Here is a 17,956-nt window from a genome sequence, read left to right as displayed (position 1 = left end):
ATGAGATGACATAAAAACACATCAAAATGCACATTAAAAAATGCATGGTTTGCTATTTAGAAGACCTATAGCTCAGAAGTTCCAGTCAGTGAAATACCAGCATATCCAACTGTGTGTTGTGATTATTATTTTTTGTTAATCATAGTTTGGACTGAAATGTTGCCCGCTATTGTAATACTGGAGTGTAATACTTCTGTGAAGAATGTAGCAATGTAACTTAGAAGTGTTAATAGTGGAAGAAAATACTCAATTTTTTTTATATTTACAGAGGAAGACAACAAGCCCATTTGCATGGGTATGAAAAAATACAGGCTTATGAATGATGAGATAGATAAACCAGCACATGAGCAGCTTGTGATGACAGCTGTTCCTCAGGATCACTGCACTCAGGATGGGCATCCTGTTACTCCACTTGGAGTTTTACTTGTGCACGCATACTTTTAAAGCTTTTTCTGTTGGTATTGAGCTCACGTGAATAACCTGTATTAAAAAACTTCTACTTGCCACATTTAAATTTGAATTGTTCTCCTTTTGAAATCAGTGCCTTCTTTGTCACTGCAACTGATTCATTTTTTCTTGGACTGCATACACATGAAATAGCTTGTCGGTTTTCACCGTGCATTTAGCATATAGAGCTTCTGTTTGATTAAAAATGTTTGACAACTGGAAGTAGAAGGCAAATTTGGTACTGAAACAAAGCGATTTTGAAGAGTATAACTTCAAAATTAAGCTTTCTCGGTAAGTTTTTACAGTATTAAAGTGTAACCCACTTGATGTGTATGTGGTGAATGCTTGTGTAAAATGGGAAGCTGTAGAGAGACAACAATCCCATGCTTGAGGCACTCAGCACTGAATTTGGCTTTGATAGCATGCTGGGATGACTGTAGTTAACTTGGAAGGAGTTGTGTGTGTTTATGTGTAAACACAGGAGAGAGGTTAAGAAAGAAAGTTTGGCAGTTGGAACAATTGAAAACTGCCTTAAATGAGAGGAACCTGTAAAAGTGCTGACAGTAAAACTAGTCTTACAAATACGTAACAGCTTTGGAAGGTGTGCTTGATTTACAATACAATTTTGGGGAGTTAAAATATGTTAAGATTGATTACTACTTAGAAATGAAACTTATTCCAGAGCTGTATTCTTATTTGGGAAGGGATGAGGGGAATATGTTTTTTTGTCTTCTGCTAGGATTGAAAGAGGAAAAAATGTTTCGTGTTTTGCAGACAGATTCCATCTCTGGTGAGGTCAGTGGAAACCTGTGTTAGCTTCTGGTCCCTTTGAAGATCCACATATTAAAAATTCATCTTTGTTTGCAAGAAGCATTTAAAGATGTAACTTCAATAACCATTAAAACCACATTTTCAGTATTTTCCGTTTTTTTAGGGTTTTTCTTTTTTTCATTTTGGTCTGAACTACCACGTGTTGAGGAAATGTAGCAGAAAACGTTAACTTCAAAATCATATTTTTCTTTGGAATTTCTTTACGTTTTCTATGACTTATTTCCCATTAGACACAGAGATCCATAGTTATGGGCTGTGACACACTTAGTAATTCTAGAGAAATCAAGTGTTGCTCTCGCAGAAGTGACAAGCAGTGCCATGCCTAGAAATACGTGGAAAGCACCTCTAGAAGTTGCTTTGTACATGAGTTATGTCACATGGTACTTGCTGTTTACATTAGTTTAGAGACACAAGGGGATGCTGGTGTTTCCATGTGAGGACACAGCTATCAAGCATCTGCTGGTAAGGACTTTGTAATGTGTTGTTACTGGGGGTTGGATTAGGTGCTTTAAAGGAAGTTAAGGACACGAACAAGTGGAGGCTGTTAGAGGTGTTGTGGTCTTGCTGCTCTTATACTTGAATACATATTTTAGTTCTGCCAAATGTTGGGGGGAGAGGAAAGAGTTGTGGCATAGCAGTGAGGGTTAGGCATGTTCTAAGCACTTATACATTCAAAATGTTATTTCATTACGTAGCAGAATTTTTTGTTCTCAGTAGTGGTACTGAGATGGATGGGGGTTTTTTTTTGTTTGATTTTCTACTGGAGTTGACTTTATTAGTACCTCATACATCAGAAAGAGAACAAGTAGTTCATTACATTCCTTGTATGTCTTTTGCTGTTGACTTTTTGAATGTTTTAGTACGTGTGAAAATTGCATAGATTCCATTTCGTGTCTGATTAGATCTGGCGACCTCTTCCTTTACTGGAGATGCTACAGGCAAGCTGTTTTTGTTTTATTTTGTTTGTTTTTTTCCTGTTTTTTAAGGTGAGTTCCGATCTTAGAATATTAGCTCCTGACTTGAGAGAATGTCTCATTTCCTGTTTAAATTTAGGTCATCTTCAAAAGTATTCAGTTACCTGCCTTCTGCTAGGAGCAGTCTGTGTCTGATACATGGATAGAAGCCCATCTGTCTTTCTAAATCTGGGCCTTCATCTTTGTGTTCTTTGGTACAGAAAGGGGTTATGTATCTTGGCAATAAGTCGCCGTGCAGGGGATCCACCTCAGTGGGGTTCTGCCATAGCAGAGAGGTGGAGGAGCCTACCCACAATAGTTTGTACCTTTACCATGCTTTGATGTCAGAATGCTTCGGATGTTAGGAAGTGTGTGCTAAAATGAAGCAGTAGAATTCAGCAGATTAGTCGTCCCTTGCACATCTAGTGAATAATACCTACTTGCCCTGGTAGGGATGTATGAGTAGTTCTTCTCAAGCAACTTGTAAGACTTTGCAGTTGTGTACTTATATTTAAGTAATTACAGGATTGGGACTTCTTTTCCATTTAGCAGCACCATTAGATATTTGTTTATATAAAAAAGATTGAAACTGTAGCTTAGTTTTAATGGTTTCATTTTACTCTACTTCGCATTTGTGGAAATGGATCTGTTTCAATGCAACTATTGGATGAATAGCATTTTCAGAATGAGTGATGTGCAGAACCAAAACTGTGGAACTGAGCTAATGCAATGCACTGCCTGGAGAACCTGTCTGCTTTTGTGTCCATGTTCCATTCCTAACTGTTTCATTAGTTGAATACATTCGTTGATGCTACCCACATTAGTTACTGCATCAAAACGTGTTGACAACTATTTCAAAGGAAGGAGTATTTTGTTTTCCTCCTGTTTTTCTCCATCTTACTGTTCAGGCACAGTTTTTTCACTGTCTGGATCCACGTGCAGGCCTTCCACACCCATAGAATTTTCCAGGTGGACTGGCTGACAGTTTTCTTCCACTACTGTGCTGGTGTGTGTGCCTTGAATGTGTAGACTGCTTCATTGACTCATTTTCTGAGCTCTCAGTCTTTAGCTGTACGCTTTTTTTTTTCCCAAGCAGCTGAGCTTGCCAGCCCATACTTCTGGCTTGCTTATATCTTTTTCTGAAAACTGGACTCTATCTCCAGTGCTTCAGCCAGCTGCCTGGCTCTGTGAAAGAGTGCAGGGACGTGTGCTCCAATCCAATTAACTCTTTCATGTGAAGGCCAAAGAGCAAGAGGCAGATTCGGTCAGGCTGATTCAGTCAGGCTTTCGACCGGGCAAAGGGATGGGAAAAAATGATTTAGGAAAAATTAAATCGGTGAGTTTGGCAGCAAAAATACGAGCGCGTGATATTTTAGACAAATGGCAAATAAAATGGAGTCTGTACCATTCCCATTTGTTGAGGTGGATGGATTTGATTCCCATTTCTCAAACTCACTCTTCCAGGCTGCCATGATGCAGGTAGGTGTCACTGGCAGCTGAGAGCTGTTGCTCTCACAAGTGATTTTGCAGAAATATTTTCTGCAGGGTGTTTTTCCAAGAAAGCAGTGTTTGTAATGGTTTCTGCAAAGAAGCAAATTCTTTAAGAAGTGGTCCAGTAGGATGTGCACTGTAGTCAAGGCTGCTGGAATTGAAACCTTTGGATTACTAGAACTAAAAGGTACTTTTATGCAGCATGTAGAGGAAGGGTGGTTAATTTTAGCTTGATCGTCTGCCTGCAGCCAGCATCAGTCATGCAGATGAGGTGAATGTAGGTTGATACCTGTGCTTCTGAGGTGCCTGAGTTTTTGATAGGTAAAGGGGAAGTGCATCATAGTCTGAATGTGGAATGTTTTGAGTGGGTGGCCTTTTGGTTATGTCTCCATTTTTTGACTTCTTCGTGTCCTTTTCTGCTGTTGATGTCCAATATCCTTCATCCTGTCTCCTCCAATTTATTTTTGTGTGGTAAACTGTTCAGTGGTTCACTCTAGAACTTTGAAGGTTAGGAAGCAAATGGTCTAATCTTCCCCTCCATATGTACACGTGCTTCTCAGCTCTTCGTGTATTGTGTTAAGTATCATTTGCTTGTGGCTGCTTATTCCTTCTGTTGTTTTACTTCCTACCATGTACTCGGTGCGGCTGGTAGCTGAGGCCAAGGTCTAAAAGCTAAGTTTATCTATGTGTTTCACAAATGGCAGTCTTATCTGAAATATCTAAGATCAAAATAGCTTGTTTCAGCATTGAAACTGTTCTGGCAAGGAAATAGCTTATATCCACTATGGCTTTTTAGTTTTACTTTCAGAGTGGTTTTCATTTTGCTCCCATTCTGTGTGCTGTTTGAAAGCACTATACAAAGATAAATAAGTTAGCAAGTGCTGTGTAAGTGTATAATTTACCTCCTGAATGCCAGGAAAGGTAAAAAGTATACTGACACACCATCTCCTCCTATGGCATAGTTCAGTTAAGGCTGCTTTGTGAAGGCTTCAGGGCAGAGATCCCTGAGCAAGTTAACAGAGGAGATGCACCCACAGAGCGCAGCATGGCACTACTGAATAGATCTGTCCTTGTGCATGGCAAAGTTGGCTTTAACTTGAAGTCACACAATCACAGAGAATGCCACAAGTGTGACTTTGTGCCAGAGAAATACTTGTTCAGGTTTTGCACTACGGCTGTGCTGTGTGTTTTAGTGGTTCAGATTTAGATGGATGAGAGGTTTCAGTTCCAGCTGTGGCTACCCATATGGGTAGCAGGCACAGCGGGGCTGACTTGGCTTTTCCCCCGTCACCTCTCCTGTGCTGCCACTGTTGTTGCTCCCCATGTAGTAAGGAAAGGCGATACACAAACTTGTTTTGCTGTGATTTTGTGGCATGAAGAGCGTGCTCAGGTTGCCAGGGTGCCTTGAGTGGCTCTATGGTGTTATAGTAGCATGGCAGCAATAAATGCTAAAGTTGTAGTTTAGTCAGAAATGTCTTAACTGGTCTGACTGGCAGCTATCTTTCCCTGGCAAGGCTGTGTTGCTTCTGGTTCCATGGCTCGTATGGGGATCTGTGCACTGCAAGCCTTTGCAAAGTGTTGCTGTGCTCTGATTTTTCTTTTAAAAACAAATCTGGTTAACTGACAGAATGGTTGCAAAATCAAGCATCTCCTCATTCTACACTTAATTTGAGAAGCTTACTTCTAGACTTTCCTCATTGGTTTCTTCTGTCAGGAAGGGTTTTTTTTAAGCTTAGTGTTCTTTCGTACGTTCCTCTTTTTCTTGGTTCCTCTTCTTTTATTTCTGAACTACATGCATTTTTTTTTGTCTTCCTTGACTTCTCATACTCTACTGCTTTTCCCTGTGTAAGTAATTATTTAGGGATCAAGACATTTTTCAGAATGCTGCTTTGTTAGAACATGTGACTTCAGTGGTCAGAGATTATTTGGTAATAGCTATGTGGAAGCCTCTGTTTTTGTTTTCTTTTAAAGAGTCCTATACTTGTGCCTCGAGATGCTCCAAAGAGGCATGGCCCTTATTTGCATGCCTCTTTGGTAGTTGTTACTAAGCAGTGTTAACAAAATGCTCCCCCTTTGTTTCACGGGAGTAATTGCTGCTAAGGCAGTGAATTGAAGCAACAGTACTGCTTGACCTAAACTTGGTTAGTCTGCTTTCCCGTTGGCTCACTCCAAGGAAAAAGCAAGAATTAAGTTGTATTTTTGGATTGGGAAATAGCAAGGGATGAACTCATAAGCAGCTTGTATTATTCCTGGCTTTCACTGAATCTTTGGATCTGTGTCGTGTGTTTGGATAGACTTGAAAGTTTGCTTCCTTTTCTGCAGCAGGGGGAGCAGAGGTCACTTAGGTTTATTGTAGAGTTTTATCTTATTTTAAGCTAAGGGAGAATTTTGTTGTTTATGTGGTATTTTTGTTTTTCTTAAGCAAAGCCTTGAGCAAAAAAATGTCTGGGGTAATTTCCTGGTACCTTGGGAAGATGCTTGCTGTATATTTAGAGCATTGTGTATGCCAAACAAAAATAAAACACACATGCTAGCTGATGTATGATAAAATATAGACAAATGTCATGCTTACAAATGTTGGTTTGCATCTTAGCAAGGATATTAATATTAATGTTTTAAGATGAAAAGAATGCAGCTCTTTTACAGACCCTTTGTATATATGCTGATCTTGTAGCTTTGTGTGGTTAACAGGGGTAAGGTCCTTCGTGGACTGCTCTGTTTGTATCTAAATCAGTAGGGGATTGTGCATTTATTGATGTGCACAGAAAACTTACTGTGTGTCTCAGTTAATGAGATGAAGCAGGGAAGTTGCTGACATTGACCAAATCCTTACAACAAATGTAAGGTACTTTCTTGGGAAATCCCCTTACGTCCAAGAGCCTTGCACTTGAATTTATTTCCTTCTCTGGGAGAATCAGTACAGAGGACTTGGATACATCAGTTGGTAGTCTAAAAATCAGTATACCAAGAGGTAAGGATCTCATATTGCATGGGAGTATTCCTTGCAGATTATTTTTGAAGGGAGAACAGAAGCAGCTAAACTTGCTGTCTCCGCCTTTCTCTGGCAGAACATAGAACTGTTCTTTGTTCCTTTCTTTTTTTAACTTAAATCTGAATAATCTAAGTACAAACATGGGATTAAATATTTACCCTACTGAAATTGTTCAAAAAGTAAAATTAAAATCTTGGCCAGGATTCCATTTTAGGATAGGTACATTTGAATCTTTATCCCAAGCAAAGCTGTGTTTATCTGAGTAAAGCTCTATATACTTCACAGATGTATGTTTTATTGTTATTGGTTTACTTATAAAACATTCATTGCACTTTTTCAGAGTAAAGAGGGTTTTAGAGTGATGGTGTTCTAATTGAAAGTGTGTAAGTGAAAGCAGCAGATACTGCTGTTGTCATAGGATTGTTGTGGATGTGAACATCTGTGGTGTTTTTAATGGTCACTTCCATTAAAGTGTTAATCAGAAAGTTAGGTAGTTTTGTTACTCTTTTCAGTATTACTAATTTGAATAGTTGTTAACATTTGAACTCATTTCAGAGAAGGTAAGACCTGCTGACCCTTACCTAAAAAATAGTATATTCTGCTCAAAATTGGAAAGTGGGGATTTGCTATTTGTTATCCTGAGAGCTTTGTTTCACTCCTGTGCACACCTTCATTCTCGTTCGCCTGTTCTAACCTCTGCTCTTGCATTCTGTGCTACCTTGTTGGCTTGGCTGATTTGGGAAACGGCATAGTGCAAGCATTAGAGCAACCTCCTGGGCCTGTAGTAGCACTGGTGTTAGTGAGATGGAGCTAGGGAAAATTTGTGTCGTCTTCTACCTTCTCAAGTAATATTGGCTTTCATTCCTATACTGGCAATCCCAGGCCTTTGTGATAAAGGATTTAGCTTTACTGTTTGTCATTTTTCTTACATGCTGTGGTTTGTGTGTGTGAAGGTCAGTGAACTTATTTCTGAAGAGCACAGAAAAGAAAATCTCTCGTTGTGATTTAAGTTGCACTGGAGGATTTATCACCTTTTGTGTTTCAGAAAAAGTCTCTATAAATGAGGACTGAAAAATCAATGGTATTCTATTGGCATGTACTTGTAGTTTTAGCCTTTTTAACATATCTCCCAGTTTTGTTTCTTGTGGGCTGTTGGGCAGTCGGTGACGGGAAGGTGAACGATGAATTGTTAGCGAAGTGCTCTGAGAAGAATGCGGAGAGATAGAGACAGACCTATGGGTTTTCTTTTCCTTTCCTGAGGTGACCTCTCCTGCAGGCCTGTGTTTGTCAGGCTTTCTGGTTCTCATCTGTTTGCTCAAAGGAGGCTTTGTCTGTATTGTTTCTTCTAGAAGTCTGCAATCATTTAATACCCAGGGGTGCTCATTTTGTGTGACAGTATTAAGTCTTCTGTGATGCTCTGAGCCATAGCGATTTTTCTCTCTGTTACTGGAGTTGTGATGTGTTGGAGGCCGGCTGAGGAGCAGGGACAGGCAGCCTCACCTCTGCTGGGCATTCCACTGCTTGTTGTAGGGATTTGCTGATCTGAATTGCTGGCTCAAAGCTGCTTTTCTGTTTTTTTTTTTTTTTTCTTTTAACATAGTAACTTTTTAGTGTGATAAGAAAAGAGCCTGTCTGATGGTTATGTTGAATCAGTAGCATTAAAGCTGTTTCCTGTTGTGTGATAAAGACAGCTTTTACTTTTTTTTGCAGAGGTGTTTATGCAGTGCTATAGGTGTGCCTAGTGAATGATAGGTAAACTGTTCTATTTCCTGAGTTTGATCACCTGCGTGCATCTTTACTATTAATGAGAAGAGGATACAGAAAGAAATCAGTCTGGGTGTTATACTTTTTTTCCCCCCACAAGTGACATTTTTAAGCACTTGAAATAACAGAACAGACACTGAGTGGGAGTAACAGTTAGTGAGTGGGAGTGTACTTTATGAACACTTGTTGAGGAATATTAACTAATGCAAATATTCTTATACTCAGCTCCAGCTACACAGCAACACTGGTCTGATTTAAGGTTTGTTTTTTCATCATCTGTTCCTGCAGTAAATGGTCAAAATACTACTGAGCACTGGTTGTCCTTTTTTCCTCTGAGTTTAACTGGGTAGATACCCTTTTTCTCCATCTTAGTGTCTCTGGCTGCTTTTTTGATCTTAATCTTTTTTTTTTTTTTTTTTTTTTACTCTTAACTGTTGCTTAATGAAGATGATTCAGAATGGCTATCATGTTGTCTTAATGTGCTGCTATCTTAATGAAGACAGTTCAGAGTGATTATCATCGCAGAAGCACAGAGCATCTTCCATCACAGTGCGTAACAGGAAGGAATTGCCTGCACTGTTTTTCAGAGTTGGTGCCAAATGTACTTTCTGACTACTAACTATATCTTTCACTTCTATACAGACTTACTTAAATCTTATTGCCTCAAAAGGTGGGAAGAAATTAAATGTCAGACATCAGACCTCTTGAATGCCGAATGATTTTGTCTGTCTGCTTGCACATGAACATGTAAACCTGGGAAAACACAGATATGAGGGGATGCCTCTTTCTGCAAATGATACCAGTGCTCCTGAGATGGTGAAGCCAGCAGGTTCATTTTGATGGAGGAAGGAGATAGTAGGCTGCTCAGCACAAAGGCTTGTGGCACCTTTCCACCTTGAGTAATTAGGCAGCTCCTCTGCTGTGAGCGTAAGTGCTGTGTAGCTGCCTTGTGAGTAGTTAAGCCTGCTCAGAAGCTGCAGAGCTCAGGCTGGGAGTAGGGGAGCTGGCTACATAGGCTCAATTTTGTCCATGTCTGTTCTTAGCAGTGTTGATCCCTGGGATCCCCACCAGGTAGTCAGTTTGTTGTAGGCCACTTGGTTGTGTTTTTTAAAGCAAAAACTTTGGATCTTCAGCATCCTAATAGTTTATGATGTTGGACATGTGCCTAGGAGATGGAGTTTTGTGCAAGGAGCAGAACACTTTTGATGCTGGACCTGCGTCCTAAAACGCATGTTGGCATGAGACAAAAAAACCCTTTGATACAGCTGGTGGAAGTTTTGGCACGTGTAGTCAGCCTTTGCTAAATGTAGAGTTAGCAAAGCATCCTTAAACTGAGGTACTGATGGGCACCTTATTTTGTGGTAAAGGATAACTTGGTATTTGTAGTAATATTTTTAGATGTTTGAGCAGATGTCTGGAAAACTACACAAGCATTTAGCTGTGCATTGGTTGCTGCTTGAAAAGTATTGTCTTGAGGGTAGAAATACAGATGCTTTGCAAGAGGTGGCTTGTAATAACCACTCACTAAAAAGGCAAGGAGGAGTGGTTAGTGCTTGGTTACTGCACGTTAGGATTTGGGCATCCTTTTACTGGATCCTACCTAAGTGCACAAAGTGGCTACGCAGGATTCAAAAGTGAAACCTGAACAACTCCAGAACATACACACCTTGTTTCTTTAGCAAGTCACACTGCAGCTGTCTGGTTGTAGTAGCCATATGTGCATTGCCAGTATTATGAATACATTGCAGCCTCAGCAACATTTACATGTAAAAATGAATACTATGCTGCAGTACCCTAGAACTCTGTTGACAGAGTAACAGTCAGCATTTATTACCCTTTGAGATGTGTAACAACTATATTCACTCAGTGACAAATTTAAGTATTATGCCACACCCTAATTTTAATGATTAAGTACCAACAAGGAACAGATGGTGAGAGAGGACACAACTGGTTTGCAGCTTGCAGAAGTTTAACCATGAAGCCATTAAGCTATCACATTCCCTTTTCTGATAGGTTTTGGTCAATGAAAAATTAAAGACAATCCTTGATTATGTGAGGTCTCAAACTGTAATTTATGGCACTGGTAATATTTCAGAAACACTGAAGTTCTCTCTGTATTCAGTAGTTTTCAACTGGTGCGTTATTGGGGTAGATGCTCTTGTCTGTTTTTATTGCTATTGAGATTAATGTATCTTGTCATAAGTAGGTTGCTCTTAAATGTAAAACTGCTTAAGGGTATCTTTTACTGCTCTGCTTCCTATTGACTTCTTGACAGATTTGCCCTATTTTGCTAGGCTATTTGCCACTGAAGCCGTTCAGTATCTCCACCTAATGAAAGGACCGGTTCAGACCATGCCTTGTGTTAAAAATGCTCCCAGAGTCAGCAGCACGGTAGCCACAAAAACCTTCTGTTTTTTAAGAAGCGGTTTTTAATGCTTATCTTTGTAAAAGATCAATTTTAGAAGTGATTTATTTAAAAAATTATTCTATTGCTTATTGCGCTCCCAGCAGCGCATCTTATTTCACTGGTATTGGACCAGGTGTATTCTAGTAAGTGATAAAATTTAGTGTTATTAAAAATTATTATAGTTTTTTCTTAGCATTAACAGTTGTTTAACACTGGTATAAATAACTTTTTATAACTGTAATAAATTGCTATAAAATATAAACAAATTTGAAGATGCCTGCTCTTGAAAGCAGTGCAAGGTCTGGGATTTATGTTTAGAATGTAATCTTTCTGCTTGAAAATCTTATTAGTCTCCCAGTTATTTCAAAGTGTTTGATAGGAACATTAAAGTAACTCTTTCTGGCACATGGCAGTCTGACAAAGTACATCTGTACTAACAGTATATAATGGAAAGCCTAAGTAGCATCATGCTATGTTTTTGTGCTTTGAAAGGAGCAAGTTAAAGAATTAACACTCCAGCTGCCCCTCTGAGAAGAAGGGCTATATTGACTAAAAGAAGATGATGTAAAATGGTGTTTTGCAGTTCAGGAAGATCAGTGAGTTTTAAAGTTGGTGGTTTCTAGACAACAGGTCCTCGTTGTTGGTAATGGGAAGGGGATTTAGTTTGTTTTTTACAAGAGTGGAGTTCCTTCCGTGGGGCCTCATCAGTTCTTCTGGTAACAGTGTTTAGTGCAAATAGGGATCTGTCAGGCCCGTTCTTGGGTGTCCATTGTGCTTTGAAAGTCACAATGGACAGTTGAAGCATGTTCTGAAAGCCAGAATTTTCCTTGCTTTTAACGCCGTGGATTTTAAGAACAATAAATGAAACTTTTTGACCTTAAATGGTATAGTTTTTATCAAAAAAAAAAAAAAAAAAGCCAGGTATTTTCATGAAATGGAAGGAACGTGTCAGCCATTAAGTTGGTGTTGAGAGATGAAGATGTGCACCATGTAAAGGATGGGGACATATGGGGTAATTTGTTGGAAACAAATCCAAAGGAGTGCTGCTTTACTTTCAACAACGATGTAAGTGAACAAGTCAGAAAATCTTTGGCACTCACTGACATGAACTTGGACACAAGATTAACACCGTGGAATTTCTGATCATCTTTGTCCAGGCTTAACTTGTCAGAGTTGATCCATACGTTGTTGGATTTGTAAGGATTAAGGTGGAGAAGATGAAATGTAGGAATGATTGTGTTGTAGTACTGTTGACAAGGTATCTGCTGATCTAATAATGCTCAGATACCATTAGAATCTGATAGGATGTCGTGTGAGGGATGAGTAGGTATGACTCCTGATTTCAGAAGTGTGTTTTCGTATCATCCAATAAAACATAAAGCACATGTGCCATATCTTCAGTGTGTAAGTCCCAGCAGTGACATACTGTACTACAAAACAAAAAGATAGCAGGATTGATGCAGGGGTATAGTGAAGCACCTGCATCCTAAGAAACCTTGGGCTCTAATTGCTTGTTTTTTTCTTCCTCCCCACAGATAGCTGTGGTGCTGGGTTTTTTTTTTTGTTTTTTTTTTTTTCAGGAGTTTGTGTGCATGTTCATTTCCCATTTGTAGTTTTGGAATAGAATTAATTAATTTGCCTTACAAGTGTGTGAAGATGGAAGTTTGCATAACAGCCTCAGCTTTTGACATCTAAGTTTTGAATGTGTGTAACTGCACATGAATTTTAGTGGTGGTACTAAAGATTGTGATGTTATCATATCCAGGAAACGCTGGTTGCCTCTGTTATGGATTCTCTAAAGGGAGACTCAGCTAAAATGTGTGGCATTAGAAGTGCAGCTGAAGATGATGATAAAGCCTGGAGGTAATCCGATAGTCTTCAAGATTAAAGGTGAAGATTAAAGAACCAAATCGGCCTTTTGAAGATATGAATGCAGAAATAGGAGATTCCAGTTGATCCCTGTATTCCATCAGGCCAGCAAGATTTATCCTGGATCTTCTCTTCTGGTTTTAACAAGTCTGAATGAATTCAGTTTAGAAAGGAGTACAGTTCCGCACATCCGTAAAGCATAATCTTTATTAGCCCATTTGTTTCCTTCAGTAGCTTCAGGTTGACTCAATTAATAAATCCAGAGCGACACAGTTGCATAATGGCATCGTTTTGGTAGTATATTCTATGGCATACTTTGTTTATAGCCTTTTTTGGATTGCAGTGATGAGCATTTAGTAGTGAAGCAATTATCCCTGTGAAAATCTGTGTCTTAATTTTTGTAGATTCCTATATACAAGAAAACAGTAGTCTATGTAGTGTTTTCTGTCTGAAGAGTGACTGTTTCAGAGGTGTATTTTATATAAGATGCAACTTGCTTTTTGCAGCAGTATTGTTACGTTTTTTTTTCTGTTCATGCTTACAAGTTGGGAAATGCTGATAGCAATTAACTGAAGAAATGGCATGAAAACATACTTCTAAAAAACAAATTGCTTTAAAAAAAAGCAAAACAGTAAAAAGTAAGGATTTTGTTTAGGTAACTTAAATGTAAATGGAAAAATACGTAAGGTTGGTCTATAGACAGAGAAGTACAAAACATGTGAAACTACTGGCTGAAGTGAACAACTGCATCAGAACAAGTCTCATGAACATGCTTAGGGCAGCAGAGGGAATAGCCCTTTGGTTTTCTTGGTTGCTTGCACTGACATGCTGCAGTTGAATGGAGTACCTGTATATATGAATCCCACATTTATCAGGGATCTTACAGGCTTAGTGTCACAGACTGTTTAGATGTAGTTTCTTAAAATAAGATAAGCATTCACTCTGTGTGATGCATATTCTTTCCCTGGTGTCCTCTGCGCAGCGTTCAGTTTGCAGCAGTAGCACCTGGCTTTCAGGGTCAGGTCTTTGGTTCCTGCGGGATGCCTGGTGTGGAGCTCTTAGCCGCTGCACTCGGGCTCCTCAGGAATTCTTCAGGAATGCTCAGTGCGAAGGATGTGCTTCTCAGGAGACTGATGGACCTCTCTCAGCTGGCATAACAGTGTGCCCAAGGAACTGAGGGAGGGAGGCAGGTGATGGGCAGCATCTTGGCTGCTGCTTGAAACCCAGGATTGTGTAGGGATTGTTCAGTCTGGACAAGTCTCTGGGGAGACTTATTGCTCTCTATAACGTACTGAAAGGAGGCTGCAGTGAGGTGGATGTCAGCCTGTGCTCCTAGGTAACTAGTGATAGGATGAGAGGTGATGACCTTATGTTGTACCAGAGGAGGTTCTGATTTTCTACTAGGAAAAACTGCTCTTCAGAAAGGGTGGTAAGGTGATGGGATGGGCTGTCCAGGGAGTGGTGGGCTCACCATCCCTGGAGATGTTCAAGGTACGTGGAGATGTGGCACTGAGGGACGTGGTCAGTAGCATGGTGGGGTGGGCTGGTGGTTGGACTGGATGATCATGGGGGTCTTTCCCAACCTTAATGATTTTATGATTCTGTCATCACCTTGTGAAAAAGTACAGAGCTGCCCTGAGATGTGACCGTAGTAATTGCAGCATCGGCTGTGCTGTGTGTAAAATGACTTCCTCTCTTGTAGACAGCATTTGTCTTTAAAGAAGAATTTATTTCGTTTTTGCTAGTATTTAGCTGTATTCCCTACAGTATTCAGCTAATTTCTGTTATAGAGCCAGTTACTCCTCCTCCTGCATTTGACTCCTGCATATAACCCTTTGCCTGTGCATTTATTGAATGTTGTTTTATTGCTGTCTGACCGCTCCAGCACTTTCTCAGGATCATGCTCAATTGTTACAGTGTTCTTTGAGATTATTTTTGTTCCCCCCAATTTTTGCCAATGGCAGCTCTGGTATTCCATTGTGTAAATCATTAATGACTGTGCTGAACAAAAGCAGACCCAGCAGACACATGGCCCTGCAGGAGCCTCCAGTGAGGAGCTGGTCGTTTGGTTGAGTGCAGTATTCCAGCTAGCTGCACACTCATTTTACAGTAATATTATTGAATAGTGTAGTAATATCATTAAATAGTGGAAGTTGCATTGTGTAGCTGCGTCGAGTATCTGTAGAAGTTACACTTCATGTTGGCCATCTCTGAGCAATTCTCTAAGCCTTTTGCAGGGAGTTGTGGGCATGTTGCACTGATTCTGCATTGTTTTCCTTGGAGAAATCACAATGACTGTTGGTTACACTCTCTTGTATGTGGTTAATAACATGGTATGTTATGAGGTACTGAAAAAGGATGACTCATCTGCATTTCCTCAGACCCTTAAAACTTTTGGAAGGAAGAAGGGATTGATTTCCTCTCTGAAGCAGAGATAAACCAGAGAAAGATCTGGTAGTATGTGAGAACACAAGACAAAAACTCTCATTAATATCCCTTTGTTGACGGATTTCAGCTATCTGTAAATAAGTTTGAAGTAATTTCGTGTATGTTAGTATGATGTATTTCATATTCCACATTGTTTTGAAAGCTAAAAACTTTGTTCTGATTCTGTGCCTCATGGTAGTAAAATAACATAGTATAGCTTTTTAGTGTATAGGCATTCGTTAATGCAGCCAGTCTGAGTTCTGTTATTCATAATTGTCTGCATGATCAAGAATAATTACTAATGTCTGCAGTGTGTGCTGGAATATTTACATTGTAGCCCTGTTCTGCTTTCTGTATTCGGTAGGGATGGAGCTGCTCATGGAGAAGTGCAGATCTGTGACTGTCAATCACAATAACTTTTTATATTCATTCTCTTTTAACTGCGATGGATGCTCCCAATTACACTCTGCATTATTAGCTGTGCTTAAAGATTAATTTTCATTGTGTTTAATTCATTTTTATTTTTACTTCTTGCAGTAATCCAAAGTCCACTAATCGGAATGTAAACAAAAGAGTCAACAACGATGAATCATTAAGGATTCAGAACTTGTGTATTTTGGTGAAGAAAATAAAATATTTCTACCAGGTCAGTAATTGTTTCTTATAATACCTTCTGCCCATAGTTCTTTCTGAACATTCTTTTTCATTACCTTTAAAAGCACTAAGAATAAGAGTAATATTTTGTGAAAACAGTGTAGTTAGTTGGTTGTTTATAAATCTGGTCAGAATTCTTCATCACCTGTTTCACAGCTGAAGGAGGAGTCCAAAGCACTCGTTTGTGAAAGATGTTGTTTTATATAGTAAATAGCCTGCATCTTTGATTGCTCGTTTAGTACCTTAGTCTGTGTCTGTCGATATTTCCTGAATTGAGACAAGTTTTGTGCCTGAGATAAATGACTGTATCTGCATTTAGTTGACAACACAACCTTTTTATAAGAACAGTGCATCTGTGTGTTTAGAATTCATTTAATTTTTTTTAGGAAAAATAAAAACCTAACAGGAATGAGCAGTAAACATTGTGATGAGCTGTAGAATAATTATTTAATTTTTTGTGTGTTCATCTTGTGCAAAAGGTAAGAGTTAATACTATGCTTTCTAGCTTGGGTTGGTGGCACATGGACAGACCATAGAACACTGTGGATACCACCAGCATATTTCACTGTATATATTTTAGTGTCTCCTCCCACTTCCTTGGAACCTTCTGGCAAGCAGGAAAGCCGAGATGTAGGAGGGAATCTCAGTTATCTGCCTCTAACTCCATCACTGCAGTAGCTGTAGTCTAACTTCATCACTGCAGTAGCTGTACTGTTGGAAGCTTTTTCTCATGTGTACACACGCACACACACACAAACTTTGTTCTTAAAAACTCCAAAATACAGTGAAAATTCCCAGCTGATGCTTACTGCAGCAATACATGGCAGCTACTGTGTGTGAGTGTAAGTGCTGCTGGCTTATACTGATAGGCATTTCCATTTCCTGATGGTAGTTGTTTGCAGACAGGTACTAGTGCTTCAGGTAACAGGTGCAACAGAAGACACACCAGTGGCAGAAATGGTCTTTACCTGAAAAGAAAACAATCCTTGTGCTCCTCATGCATAGTACTGTTCCACCAGGAGGGTAAGGCCAAACTGCTTTTGTTTCACTGATTTATCTTGGTGTGATTCAGGATTTTGAACATTGATTCAAGCCTTTGTCTTAGAAATAATATACAATAGCTGGTTTTTTTTTGTCTGTCTGTCTTTTTCTTAAAGTATTGTTCTTCAATAAATATTTGATTCAGTCATCATGCCTTTAATAGTTGAACTCGTCCTGTATAAGTGCAAGCTATGTAGAACTGCTTGTGCCTTTTTTTCTCCTTTTGCTTGCCAGTCTTTCACATTTCTGATCTTGTGAGATGCCAGCCCCTCCATACAGTACAAGTGAGGGAACTTGCAAACATCAAAGGTCTGGCATTTTAGTAGGGGGTAAAGGTTTTTAGTAGCCAAATTGGAGCATTTGTTCAAAGTTACATTTGCTTTACTCTTTGTGGTTGGTTGGTTTGTAGGAAAATGTTAGAAGATGGGTTGTCGGTACACAACCATTGATCATTTCTATTCATCTACTTCCTAGTTAGATGCTGCAGCATGAAAACTCTGCAGAGGCCCCGTATCCACTTCCCCTTGCAGGATCCTGAGGCACTCATCAGACTGATCTTTAATTGAATGTTGTGCTCAGCAGTGTGGCTGCTTCCAGCAGTCTGCCAGCCCTACCTGCTTCCTTTGTGGTCATTCTCTGATTTGCCAGCTTTGCTGGGCTTTATGGAAGCCTGGCTTTTCTATTTCCCAGTCTCTGTGGGTCTGTTCCTTGGAAGGACTGACTGTCCATGTCCTTTCCTCTTAATGTAGACCAGGCTTCTCAGAAACAGGTTATTTTTGTGTGGTGTTTGTTTGCTAATTTCTTAAGGGGGAATTTGGCAAGGTGGTGCAATAAGAGGCAGCAAGTATGGCGCTCTGCTGTGTACCAGCAAATTTCCTTCCTGTCTGTCCCAGCTCTGAGGAGCCTGCTCAGAATTTCATTCCTGCAGAGATGTTCTGTAATGGTCCCATACTGCACTTCCTCCATTACGCTCCTGAGTAAACGTGTCACATCCCAGGCAATGGTTTGAGCATTAAGCTCATGCGTAAATGCTGCTTCCCTTTCCCCTTACGGACTGACATATGCTCATGCACAAATTCT

The 17,956-nt window shown here is 39.6% G+C and overlaps 1 protein-coding gene across 33 annotated transcripts in view; it reads left to right on the top strand.

Moving 5' to 3' along the window:
- CCDC88A (coiled-coil domain containing 88A) overlaps window positions 1-17,956 on the top strand; it is a 77,058-nt gene that overhangs the window by 1,328 nt on the left and 57,774 nt on the right. For all 33 annotated transcript variants that reach the window (XM_046939677.1, XM_040698491.2, XM_015283337.4 and 30 more), the window contains exon 3: window positions 15,719-15,827. In XM_046939677.1, the coding sequence (XP_046795633.1) occupies window positions 15,719-15,827 (109 nt within the window). The remainder of the gene's footprint in view (window positions 1-15,718; window positions 15,828-17,956) is intronic.

This window comes from Gallus gallus, chromosome 3 (assembly GCF_016699485.2).
Source record: "Gallus gallus isolate bGalGal1 chromosome 3, bGalGal1.mat.broiler.GRCg7b, whole genome shotgun sequence".
Taxonomy (NCBI): Eukaryota; Metazoa; Chordata; class Aves; order Galliformes; family Phasianidae; genus Gallus; species Gallus gallus.
Note: the sequence above shows the minus strand (reverse complement) of the source record. Positions and strands in the feature narration are given on the sequence as shown.